This window comes from Capsicum annuum, unplaced genomic scaffold (assembly GCF_002878395.1).
Source record: "Capsicum annuum cultivar UCD-10X-F1 unplaced genomic scaffold, UCD10Xv1.1 ctg2858, whole genome shotgun sequence".
In the NCBI taxonomy this organism is placed as follows: Eukaryota; Viridiplantae; Streptophyta; class Magnoliopsida; order Solanales; family Solanaceae; genus Capsicum; species Capsicum annuum.
The window spans coordinates 1-14,263 of record NW_025835019.1 but is presented as its reverse complement, the minus strand read 5'-3'; the positions used below and the strand labels follow the sequence as shown (position 1 = coordinate 14,263).

The following is a 14,263-nucleotide window of genomic DNA, read 5'->3' as shown; positions in this document are numbered from 1 at the left end:
TTTATTAAATCAAGTGGTATGTTGTTGTTAATGTCTCTCCCAAAAAACTATTATGTATAAACCAAACCAAGTACAATGATTGCTTGTGCTTCTTTGAAAGTCTTTTATCTTTTAACTCTTCTATCAAATTTGCATTTTTGAAGCTTGGACCAACAAGGGACAACTAGTCATCACCATCACTTGACTTGCCTTTGCCTTTTGGTGTGGGGGATGCTTTTTTGGGTTAGAATAGGTATAGGTTGAGAAGGGGGATAACACTTTAGTCCAACAACTATGGCAAACTCCTTCCAACCAAAATAAACTGACATGCCACAGTAATTTATCCACACCTCATTCATCTTATCCTTATTTTCATACATAAACCTACGCTTAAGAAGACCATATACCATGGTCATTTGGAAATGAGCATTATTGTCCTCCGGCAAATCAAGATATTGCCCAAAGCAGTTGTCTCTAAAATAAACATCCAATTTTTTCTCTCGAAGTATTTTTCTAAAGGTATCAAAAGTTTTTTCTATGAATGACTTTACCAAAAAATCACCAGTTAAATCTGTGGCACACTCCAATGCATCTCACAAAATAACTATCAATGCTGAAGGATTTTGACCAACTTTTCAGTGGAAAGGCTATGAATTTTTGAAATAAATTCAATATCTCTTTTGAAACTTACCTCTTCCCCGTGTTCATTTTCTTCTGCTTCTGATTGAGACATCACTTGTAGAACAAGCTCATAGACTGGTGGATGTAGCCTAGCTAGGTCACTTATTCCTTTACTTGGACTTCATTTGCTTTCTTTTCTTTTGGGAGCCATATTATCTAAACATAAGAGGAAAATAAAAAAAGATTATAATTGATTAATGCGTCATTAAAAAAATAATAACAATAAATCTAATGAGTACAACACAGTAAAATAATAGTTCTAACAGATCACTCTTTTATTGCAACAGGTGAATGATCTGTTACAATAGATAACTCATATGTTGCAACAGATGAGTGATCTGTTGGAAACAATAAAAATAATTTCAATACTATTGTAATTTCTTCCAACAGATCACTCATTTGTTGAAACATATGACTGATCTTTTGTAGCATATCATTCATCTGTTCAAATAGATAAGTGATCTGTTGAGAGAAATCAAACTGTTAATATTATTTAGATTTCTTCCAACAGATGGGTCATCTATTGTACAAGATGACCCATCTGTTTGAAGAAATTAAAGTCTTGGAAATTTCAATTGTTGGAATTACTATTAGGATTTCATCCAAAAGTTGAACCATTTATTGCAACAAATGATTCATCTGTTGAAAAAAAAAATGACCAGTAGCAAGATCTATTCAATAGAACAATAACAATATCATTATTTATCAATACACCATTTTTACCAAGATCAATAACAACCCACAAACAACAAAGCAACTCAGCATACTAACACAACACACACCCCAAGAACTTCAACATTTACGAAACAACACCAACATTGTATAAACACAAATAATAAAACACTTTAAAAAATACAACAAACACCAACAAATCAAAAAAAATAGATGTTTGTTAGATTTGATCACAATAGATGTCTCTGAAAAAATTTCAAATTCAACTCTCACTATTTTTACAATAATGTTCGACAACAAGAACTACAGTAACAATAAAAAATCATATTTCACTCTGGAAAGAGAAGAGAAAAAAAAATATAAAATAGAATTTTCTTAAATATCCATTTCAAATTTAAGCAACAAATATTGAAATTGTTAACCCATACTAGAAGACAAGTTAACTCAAGTTCCTCTATTTCTTTATAACTAAAAGATATAATTTTTTATCTATGAAAGTCGAAAAGGGATGATGAAGTACTCGAATTTGTTATCGCTGGAGAATGTTGTCACGCCAATTGATGGTTGAAAGTAAAAAACTAACTCAAAACTATTTGTCGTCAGAGGTTGAAGTCGTCGGGAATTGAAGAGATAAATTTATAGAACTGTTGGTTGGAAAAAGTTTGAGAGAAACTGTCGAGAGAGGGGAGAGAGACAGTTGATTTGAAAGGGAGAGAGGTATGTGTTGATTTATATTTTTGAAAAGATTTAAAAAATTTAAAAATATTAATTAACCCTACAATTAGCTTAATTAAATTTTTTAATTATATTTGACCCTTTAAATGATTTAATGTCACTAATACACCTTTCATTCAATTTTCTCTAACAGACTGTTTGGATTGTGGTTTCTCATGATATGGTATGGTATGGTTAGTAACAGTACTATGTTTGTTTTGATGGTTTCTCAAAATATATGGTATGGTATGGTTTAACTTCATAGTTAAAGTACCATGAAAACTCTCACTTTTTTGAACCACCAATTAGGTGGTATCCCATGGTTTAATTATTTTTTTTCAGTTATACCCTTATATAATATTATCTGATCCTATTTTACCCTTTACCCTATATTACTTTTAACCCTATTATATATTTATTTTCACTTTTTTCTGCTCACAATCTCTCTTATTTTCTACGTTCTTCATCCTACTTCTTCTTGTTTTTCCACGCTCGCACAATCTCTCTTCTCTTCCACGTTCTTTAGCCTCGTCTTTCTTCTTCTACGCTCATTCTCCCAGGTATGTTTTTTAAACTTAACTACTTATTTTTTTCTCATTAAATTTTTGTCATATTTACCTATCAAAGATGTTGTTGAGTTAGGATTGGTATTTGGAAAACAACACATACAAGTTGCATATAATTAGAATTGCATTAGCTATGTAATTGGAAAATAAAGAATGACAACCTCAAAGCTTTTGTTTTGGATTAACGATGGGATTGAGTTGAGGCACCCTTACATTCTTTTAATGTTAGGAAAAACATCAAAAAGTTCCAATAAAACCTTATACTTCAATTTTGGAAACAAATTAAAACATGAAAAGATAATTTTATAGGATTGCAGTAATGGAGTTATAACAATTTAATAAAATAGAAACCCATTGAGCTTAAGTAATATATCATTATTGATAGCCTAATTAAGCAGATTTGCTAAAAATAACAATAAAGTGATATTTTTTTGTTTTCTAAAAGAGGAGAGTAGAAAACATTGAGATAAAAAGCAAATATGTGGACATAAAATAGAAATGAATTGATTGAACAGAGGAAGATCACCCACATCCCAGTCAAAATCTTGGATCAGTTGCTTCAAAATAACGGAATTTCATATTTAGAGTGAAGGCTTACAATTGTGCTTCTCATATAGATTTTGGAATTATCCCACCTGAACTTTGCAACTGAAGAGTATTATTTGAAGCAATTCCTATAATTCATCCTGGCTAGTAAATAAGGCATTGTTTCGTAGCTAGTTATGAAAAATATTATTCATGTATTAGATTTAGAATAAACAGTAACATGTTGATAGTTGAAAAATATTATTCATGTATTAGATTCTGAATATATTCATGTATTCATGTATGAAAAATACATGTATGTTGTTTACAAAATTTGTAATCTCATAGCTAAATTTTATTCAAATATATTTGTGTATGTATGTTGTTTAATTGGTTGATGCATCCTTATTTTATTATAGATGACTGATCCGAATAATTAAGATAATAATGACATATTGAGACAAGTTAGCTCATTAACTTCATACGTTGTTGTTCAAGTAGTTATTTGATTTTGGACATATGTTTATGAAATTAAAAATGATCGACGTACTATTACACATGATATATGGCTTGAAAGAGAGAAATTTAGAGATGAATTATTCAGCCATCTATTTTCGACTGAACTTTCTCGAGGTACATTAAGAATGACCCCTTTAGCTTTTACTGGTCTGTGTGAGATTTTAGTTAGAGATGGAGGTCTTAGACCAACACTTCAAGTTACAGTTGAAGAAAAAGTTGCAAAAACACTTTACTTGTTGGCACATAATGTGACAAATCGCAAGCTATCTTTCATCTTTCGATGGTCCGGAGAGTTTGTCAGTCGTCATTTTCATGTTGTCCTCAGAGCTGTCTTGGGATTATATGAAAAATTTATTAAACAACCTGATGGTTCCCATGTTCGTTTTTGAAATTGCTAGCAATCAAAGATTCTACCCATATTTTAAGGTAAACACAATTTAACATTATTTAAATTTAATCTAATTATAGAATATTTACATTATTAGTTGATATTATAATATCAGAATTGTATTGGTGCAATTGATGGAACACATATACGTGTTAAAGTTTCACAACATGAAGCACCAAAATATCATGGGAGGAAAGATTATCCAACTCAAAATGTACTAGCTGCATGTACATTTGATTTAAAATTCACATATGTGTTAGCTGGGTGGGAAGGTACAGAGTCTGATTCAAGAATCATGAAAGAAGCACTAAATAGCCAAGATTCACTAAAAATTCCAGAAGGTAAAATATTATATATATTTATCTAGATTTAGGTATATATGATTAGTATATAATTGAATCTTTTACTTTTTATGTTAAGGAGAATTCTACTTTGTTGATGCTGGACTCATGTTGAGAAGCGGGCTTATTACAGTCTATCGGGGGGAGCTATATCACTTGAAAGAGTATTCATCGAGAAATCCACCCGAAATTCTCGAAAATTATTTAATTTACGATATACTTCTTTGCGTAATGCTATAGAACGAGCATTTGGAGTTCTTAAAAAGAGATTCCCCATAATTTCTAGCTCAATTGAATCATCATATGGAATTGAAACCCAAAAGTTGATTATATTTGCATGTTGTGTCTTGCACAACTATTTAAGAGGTGTAGATCCAAATGATGAGTTACTCGCTCAAGTTGATGTACAGCTTATGAATGATAACACCGTGCATGAAGAACCTCCAAATTCTAGGGAGAGTAATGAAGAATTTAGAAGGGGGAATTGATTCGAAATGGCATAGCAGCTATCATGTGGACTAATTATCAAGATTAGTTTTCTAGAAAAAAACTCAACTAATTATTTGTGTCGCATTTTTTTAGTTGATGTTATTTACTAGTTATTTCATGATGCTATTGCTTTTACTACAAACATTATGTATAGTTGATTTACTTTATATTATATTTTTATCAATTTTTATGTGTGACAATTTTTTTTTTTAATTTTATGAATATTTATCTTAATTCTGTAGTGGTTGATATGGTGAAAAAGACAAAAGAATTCACTTCAAGTTATCTAAACGTACAAGATAATTCTGTATGTAATTGGACAAATACGACGAATGACACATTAGTTGATGCCTACTGTCACGGGGATGCAATTGGAAATAGGGTAGGAGGAACTTTTACTATGCACGCAATGGATAACATTGTGAAGAAGATACAATCCAAATTTTTGGATAGGGTTATTAACAAGGAAAAAAATCATAATCGGATGAAAGCAATCAAAAGGCAATTCACCAAGTATAATGACATATTTCATCATTCGGGAATGAGCAGATTTGCATGGGATCCTATCACACATAAGTGGGATGCTAAACCTGAAGTACGGGATCAATTAACTCAGGTAAATTTACATCCATCATGAATAAATATGTTATATTTATAGTCATAACTGAATTTTTATTTTTGTGGCATGGTTAGTTTGATGTGGTAAAATTCTTCAATAAACATGGATAAGTTACTTTTTTTAATATTATTTTCTTCAATAATATTTTTCACTTATACTATAGAGGTTAAGTCTTAAGCTGCTGAGATGAAGATGAAATCATTTCGAAATTATGAAAAGCTAGTGATGTTGTATGGAAAGGACAGAGCTACTGGAAAGCATGCTGAGACTGGTTTAGATATGTTAAAAAGGAATGCTTATAAGAATCCAAGAAAATTAAGTGTTGATTCATTGACTATTGATGAGATAGATGACATCGATTTTATAAATATTGACTCATTGAAAGATACGGTGGGACATGAACAGGGCGACCAAAGTCAAGAAACTAATGACGTGCCACAACTAATATCTATTCAGAAGTACTAGCACCTTCTAGAAATAAAAAATCTAAACATGATCATCTTGAATGCATAACTGGCATGTTGAGAGGTGGGATGGACAACTTGGCAGGTGCTATTAACCGGCTTTCACCACTTCCGCCTATTTCTGAGCCTGAAATATGGAATATGTTGGAGGAGCTGGATTCGGAACTTGGTGTGAATACAAAAGCTTACATATTTCTTTGCCAAAATGCAAGTTCATGTCACATTATGATAGGATGTCCAAAGGAACAACGTAAAAATCTTTTATTACAAATGATGCCAAAAGACAATTAAGTTTAGCTTCTATTTTTTTTACTTTATGATTTATATTGTTGACAATAAAGAATGTTTGAACTTTTGTTGGCACGTTGTGCATAAGGTTTATTTCTTTTGAGTTTGGGGCATTCTTGAGTTGGTCAAGTGAACCTAATAAATGTTATTGATTGCTTAAATGAAATTATTCTTTGCTTGAGTTCAAGTGAGCATTTTTTGAACTGTGAAATCACATGATTGTTAGTTCTGCTTAGTTTTTTGGAACTATTGATTTCCACTATCTTGGTGCGAATAAAAAGTTGAAGTACAACTTGTACAGGCAATTTTCTGCAATACCTAATGTTTCAAAACATTCAAGCATGCATTGCTGATGCAATTTTGGATAATTTGGATCCTTACTTGTGAAAGTACAGTTTTCTCTTGGGTATGGTTGATGCCAGTTGCATTTCGAACAACCTTGATCCAAATGGGAACTCCAAATGAGAATTTCTGAATCTTGACAAGAGAATTTTAGCAGAACCTGGAAGATGGTATTTATCCCAGTATGAAACTGATGCCACGTTATTACCACGATTGGAGTCTGCTGATGCTTTTGGATTTTTTTAGGAAGTAGAGTTCTTTGCAATTATTCTTAGAGTGTTAAACATCTATTGAGGTGCAACATGCTAGAGGATGCCCTAACAGTTGGAGACAAACAGTTTAACTGTTGATGGAATGCTACTTTTGTAGATAGAACTTTAAACAGTTCTTTTTCCTCTATCATTCTAAATTTAGTTCCATGACCAAAAATGCAGAAGTGGGATAAGAGATACATGGCTGAGTGAAGGAAAACCAACTCCAGATTACCATTCTCTTACTTTTTCTTTTCCTTTCAACTTTCGAGATACTTTCAACTCTCGTTATACTATCCAGCAAGTTCCAGCCAACTACTGGAGCCTCCTTCATGTCAGGTTCCTAAATCCTGAGTGCCGATGAATGTGAACAATATAAGATCTCTGTGATTTTTATAACTTCTTACTATAAACTATGTTCCTTTTTGTTCGTTGCAGCAATGAAATTGAGATTCCTAAACTCTTTTATTTGTTCTTAATGGGTTCACTATTCTTGAAAATGTATATATATATAGTTGCTTATAGTGTGAAATTTTACCCTCATTGACCTTACCCTTTCGTTATATGCATTTCAAGGATTGTCAAGTTCTTGTTTATGGAGATTATTATGGATGATGGTGGTGCACTTACAATTCAGGAGTGCTTACTTTTGTTTCTTATAATGTTGTTAACTTAAAAACTATGAGACGGATTTAGAATTACCCTTTAATGTTCTTGTCGTGCTGTAAATTGGTAGCTTAACTTGTATGAAGTTTACTGCTTTTAACACTCAACAAATAGATCTTACTCTAATTCAATATTCATTACAATCTTTACACAACAAAGAGAATATCAACTTTCACTATTGTACTATTTACCTGACCTCGCATATAGTGATTGCACTAGGCTACCCTTTTCACTATTATGCTTTCACCCTTATTGATTGCAAGTGGATTTCTATAGATTGTTTATTTTGAGCCTTTGACCACCCTAGTTGCTTAACATTATAGCTTTTTTTGTTTGGTTTAATGAGTTGGGGGTCTATCGAAAACAACCTCCTTACTTCACCTCTGAAGTAGTGGTATAGATTGCGTACACCTTACTGTTGTTGTTCGGTCTAATGAATGAATGGACTCTCTCTAAATATTTATAGGAATTCTCTTTGTCCATTTGGTCTTTTCGGGCTAATCTCATTCAAACACAAATAAATTGGAAATTCAGTCTTCTTGGAGAGTGTTTTTACTTTCAAACAATCGTTTTTCCAAAACTCTAAGTGCTCATGACATTGAGCAGTATAAGCTTTGGAGTAAATTCCCCAGATAGTCATCCATGTTTGGGAAATTGTCTATAAATATCATTTTTGTTTCATTTAGGATAGGAATATCACCCAACTCTTTCTATTTTCCTGAAAATATATTTCACACCTCAAAAACCTTCTCTCTCCAACTTGAAATGCCATGTCATTAAAATTTCATTTTTTATATAAATAGATCGATTTAACTTATCAAACATATTTAACTAAAGTTTTTATCCTATTTCTTTTTTTTTAAATTACACATGATATATTAATTATGAAGATTAATTTAATTACACAAAAGCTTGAATTATTTTATTTGATATGTAATTTTCAAAGTTTCTTTCATTTACTTATTTATTTCACCACTTAATAATATTTAAAACTCAAGTACTTATAAAAATCAGTACTCATTTAATTTTTTTTTTGTTATTTATTTTATATATTAAAATTCTTAAAATGTAAAGGAAATAAAAACGACGGGTTTATATTTTAGACATTAAATTTATTATTTATATGAGAATAAAATGATAAAATTTACATTTTTGGATTATACAAAAGAATTTTTGGATTAATATAATCCAAAGATATTATATTACCTTCAAATATAGAGACATAGAGAATAAAAGAATATAAGTTGTTCTTTAAAAACATTGATGGCAAACCTACGATATTTTTTGTTGCCAAATAAAATTCAATAAGAAAATTTTAATATGTATTATTACCTGAAAAATTTAATTTGGACATAGATTACTTGAAAATTTTTAAGCAAGATAATTTTTGATGAATATATAGTGAAAATATGATTAACTTTTTTTTTTGTAAATTTTTTACAAGTAGTTGCCCATAAATAAATCAAGTAAATCTGTAAGATAAGACATAAAAATTTAAAAAAAAATTATTATTTTTAATTTAGTTTATTTAGTTTTTTTTTTGTGATCATTATATTTATATTTTATTTTATTATACAATTAAACACTAATTTATACCCGTACTTCATTCTAAATCCATTAAAAGCAAAGAATAATTAATTGAGTAATATTTTAAAAATTCATTTGCAATAGTACTGAAGAAGGTATCATTTTGTTAATATTTCTTAAAAAATTTACTTGTTTCAAGGCTACATAATTTTTCTTTCCTCCAGAAAATGCGAAATTATTCTTTTATTCTCATATAAATAACAAACTTAATGTCTAAAATATGAAATTCATCGTTTTAATTCTTTTACTTTTTAAGAATTTTTAGTATATAAAATAAATGACAAAAGAAAATATTGTTCTAATTTGTATAAATACCTGTATTTTAAAACTATTATTACGTGGTGAAATAAATAAGTAAATAAAATAAATTTTGAAGAGTACATATCAAATAAAATAACCCAAATTTTTGGTGTAATTAAATTAATCCTCAATGATTAATATGTCATATGTAAATTATTTTAAAAAAGAAATAAGATAAACCTTTTGTTAAATAAGTTTTATAAGTTATACATTTATAAAAAAAAAAAAATTTAATGACATTACTTTCCAAGTAGGAGAGAGAAAGATTTTGAGATGTTGAGTATATTTTAAGGAAAATAAGAAAAGTTGGATGATATTTTTGTCTTAAATAAAACAAAAATTATATTTCTAGGCAATTTCTCAAACATGAGTGACCATTCAGGGAATTTACTCTAAGCTTTGTGCTATTTTTGTAACTAACTACTATGAAATAATTTTCTTTTTGTTCTTAGCAACAATGAAATAGTTTCTTGTAGCGTGGTATTTACCCTTATTGATCTTACCTCTTTGTTATATACACTTCAAGGATTGTAAAGTTGTGCTTTTATGGTGGTTGTTGTGGATGATGGTGCATTAGTTTCTGCAGCTTTGGACGTTGTTGATGGTGCATCAGTTTCTGCAGCTTTGGACGTTGTTATGGATGATTGTGAATTAGTAGCTGCACCTTTGGACATTGTCGTGGAAGATAGTGCATCAACAACTGCAGTTTTGGACGTTGTTGGGGAAGATGGGTGCATCAGCGCCTGCAGCTTCAGACCAAAAGACACTTCAACCTGCAGATCCTTTCCAGTATTACTTAGATAAAACTAATCCTCACGTATTATATAGGTGCATTGTGACCACTGGCTTGGCACTCCTTTATGCTCTTCGGATTCATTATGTTTAAGGACTCTACTTTGCTACATATTATTAGGTTTACTCATGGTCAATTTGCTGGCTGGTTTCCTTTCGCATCTTATTAATCCTGAGATAGAACCTTCTGATGGAAACTGTTGCCAATTAAGGGTTCAGATGAGTTCAAGCCTTTCGTTCACGATCTTTCTAAGTTCAAGTTCTATTATTTGTTCTTGTTGTATGCCTGTGATTTTATTTTTATTTTGCGGAGAAAATTTGGTCATTTTTTTGCCTTTATTATCTATCCTACGGGAATTTTTTTAGATTTCTTTATATGTTATTTCCAGTGGTCTTTCTTTTCCTGGTAAATTCAAATTATTATTCATTTACGTATCAGAAAGCATGTGTGTTTTGACATTAGGAAGAAACCTTTTGAGTTCATACATCTTGTGTTATTGTAAGAGTTTCCATTAGAACTCTGCATGACCGCATATTCAATTTTTTTTCTTTACTGCTGCCTAGTTTAAGTCAAATCACCCTTGTATCAGTTAGGTGACATTACAGTCACACTATTGCTATTTTACATTGCTTACAAGTTGTGAACCAATTATATCACTAGGTATATTGTTGTAATGTATAAATCCTATAGCTGACCTGATGAGCTTCCTCCATATTACTTTCTGTAACTGTTAGATTACGGGTCATGGGCCGTCCATGTGGACTGACCCTACCCGACCCAGTCTTTAATTGTTTTGATTATCTGATATGTGGAAGATAAGCAGGGAGTATTTAAATTTTGAAAAATAAGGGGGAACAGTTACTGAGTAACTGTTTATCCATCCAAATTACTCCTATACATATAGGCTTCTTCCTCTGTAAAAAAGATACGGATAAAAACAAAAACAAAATTAGGACAGTAACAAAAATATCAACAAAAATCCAAATAAAAAGCTTTTAGTTTGTGAATCTACTCTCTGTTTTCTTGAAAGACGAAGATTGACTTGGGACAATTATATCAGTAGCAAATTCAACACTTCCGCTGCTACAGATTAAGGTACATACACTCTGTTTTTATTCTGAATTTGCTATCAATGGTATCATAGCAAGGTTCATTGCCTTAAGTTTGTGTGTAATATCTTGATTTTAAAGTGTCGAGATAGAAAAATGATTTAGCACATACCTGTAAATAAAAGTTTTGGTCTCCGGTCAGCCGTATCACTGATCCGATCAAAGGCGCCGCCAAGTCTGGTCCGATGCGCCACTTAAACTGCTCCGTTTTGCGTAATTTTAATGTCAAGTTTAAGTGTATCTCATGTTATTAAAAATAGAAAATACCTGTTAGAGAGCATATATGACCAGATCTAAATCGGGGAATATGAATCCAATGCAAATCAAAATACTAGCCCCAATTTGTGGCATATTGCGAAGTTTTTTTTTTTGGTTTGTTGACTATACGGTACAGAATTGTGATTCTAGAAAAGTTGTGTCAATTTGACTTCCTGATTGAATTGTTTGTTGTCGCCTTCCAAATTAGTTAAATAAACCATTAAGGAGAATGGTTTTGTCCTACTTTCTTCTTTGTCTTGTGAAAGAATAGGAGTTTTTTTTTTCAAAACTAGTTTATGAAAAAGTATTGTGTCTTCTCTGCCAAGGGGGTTAGTGGAAAAATTGATGAAAGATAAAGAACTGTTTCCTGTTAATTCCACTGAAGGCTCCGTTCCTTTTTTTCCCTTTTATTCTAAGAATAAGTGTTTTGAAATTAAATGAACCTGTTATATCAACAGTACTTATGGATAATTTTTTATTATTAACTTTTTTCATTATTCATTAAAGTGATAAAAATAAGTGACTGGGTTAGTCTTGATATTTTTTTTTGCCTTAATTAGTTCATAATAATTTAACAGATTTAATCTTCTATGATGAATTGTGACATAAGCATCATATTGAGTGGTAAATCCATTCTTAATTGTTTCTTGATTCCTATTTCAGAAATGGATGAACGGGAACAAACTCAAATCACTCCAAGTGGGAGTTCTGAATATCAAGCAAAGAGATAAGGTAGAAGAGCACGTCATCGAAGGGCATGTTTTCAAGGTCGTGAGATCATATGAAATGATGTCCCCAAGGCGACACAAAATTTGTTACGGAATGAAAGGGCTATGCAAAAGGACTACGACATTTGGAGTCGTAAGATGAGGTATGTACTAGAAGAGCAAAATGCTCTCGAAGGTATTAACCATGTCTTAAGTCTACTAGAAGAGGGCAATACTGCACAACACAGGAGAGACCTTGAAGCTTATAAAGCTTGGAAAAAGGCTGATTCCATTGCACGTGGAATCATAGTAAGTTCTGTGGTTGATGACCTTATACATGAGTGTGAGGAATTTTCTACTGCCAATGCCATCTGGGCACACTTACGAGGAACATATGGGGGTACTTCTATTACCCGCCTGAGATAGCTGACTATCAAGTTTGACACTTACAAGAAGCATCATGATTAGAACATCAAACAACACCTAACGGTGATGTCGAATATGATAGCTCAACTCAAAAGTGTTGGTCATGTTCTCTCAAATGAACAATAGGTTTAGGCAGTGATCCGATCTCTTCCCAATAGTTGGGAACACCTAAAGGTCAACTTAACCCACAATGACAGCATCAAAACTTTTTCTGATGTTGCACGTTACGTAGAACTTGAAGATGAGAGGCTTGATGTTGCTAAAGCTACTTCTATGCCTTTATGGATGAATCAAGTGGTAAGGACTCTTCAGGATTCAAGCATAAGAAGAAGTGTAAAAAGAACGGGAAGGGTAAAGAGACCGAAGAAAGACCCTCTAAGAAAAAGAACAAGCCAAACTTCAAGAAGAAGAAAAAGTTTTTCAAGAAGAAAGACAAGAGCAAGATGAAGTGCTACAATTGCCAAAATCTGGGGCATTTTGCTCGTGAATGTCCTGAAGGGAAAAAGGTAGTATTTCTAAATGCATCTCTAAGTGCTACATATGTTTCTAGCACTGTTTTATTGACTGAATCTTATCCTATGTGGATTGTAGACTCAGGATCCACTGACCATGTGAGCCGAGATCGAGAAGCATTTGTGGAGTTTCGTCGAGTTTCACCTGGATCAAGGTGTATCTATGTAGGAAATAATGCAAGACTTGAAGTCAAAGAGATTGGCACTTGCAAAGTAGATTTGCGTGAAGGCCGGTCTTTAATGTTGCATGACGTCCTATATGCTCCAGAAATTCTACGAAACTTAGTGTCTGTGCCTGTTCTCTCAGATGTTGGTTTTTATTTGTTCTTTAGTCGTAATTATGTAAGAATTACTCTAGATAATGTGTTTTTATGATTTTGGACATCGCTATGACCGCTTTATTGTTTTAGATTGTAATCCTTCAACTTATAATTATTATGTTGACCGTTGTGTAATGTCATGTTATTCTAGTAATAATGATGTTGAATTACTTACATGGCATGCTAGATTAGGTCACATAAGGCAAGATCGAATGAATAGATTGGCAAAGGAAGGACATCTAGGTTCTTTCTCCAAAATTGAAATGCCAACTTATGAAAATTGTTTTGCTGGAAAGATTACACGTAAACCATTTAGGAAGGCTAAAAGAGCCGAATTCCCATTGCAATTAATCCATTCTGATATCTGTGGTCTAATGAATGTGAGGGCAAGGACTGGTGCTTCATATTTCATTACATTCATTGACGATTTCACATGTTTTGGTTATGTCTATTTGATATCTCATAAATCAGAAGCACTTGAATGCTTCAAAAAATATATGAATGAAGTTGAGAATCAATTAGATAAAAGTATAAAGGCACTAAGAACCGATAGAGGACATGAATATCTGTCAAAACAGTTTGAAGAACTGTGTATTGAAAAAGGCATTATCAGACAATTGACTACTCCTTATACACCTCAACAAAATGGTGTATCCGAAAGGAGGAATAGAACATTATTGGATATGACAAGATCCGTGATGGCGCAAACAAATTTACCAATATCTTTCTGGAGAGATGCGTTATTAA

General features: G+C 31.7%; 1 protein-coding gene across 1 annotated transcript; it reads left to right on the top strand.

The window, feature by feature from the left end:
* The first annotated feature begins 3,781 nt into the window (after positions 1 to 3,781).
* LOC107845111 lies at positions 3,782 to 5,958 on the top strand. The gene is made up of 5 exons (XM_047402846.1): positions 3,782 to 4,033; positions 4,160 to 4,385; positions 4,626 to 4,844; positions 5,117 to 5,490; positions 5,713 to 5,958. Exons 1-5 carry the CDS (start codon positions 3,782 to 3,784, stop codon positions 5,956 to 5,958), a joined length of 1,317 nt encoding a protein of 438 aa, XP_047258802.1.
* Positions 5,959 to 14,263: the final 8,305 nt, after the last annotated feature.

Coding starts and splice junctions, on each gene's coding strand:
- LOC107845111 (XM_047402846.1), top strand. CDS start 3,782: ATGACCCCTTTAGCTTTTACTGGTCTGTGTGAGATTTTAGTTAGAGAT. Junction 4,386..4,625: donor TTCACTAAAAATTCCAGAAG/GTAAAATATTAT, acceptor GTAATGCTATAG/AACGAGCATTTGGAGTTCTT. Junction 4,845..5,116: donor ACCTCCAAATTCTAGGGAGA/GTAATGAAGAAT, acceptor TTAATTCTGTAG/TGGTTGATATGGTGAAAAAG.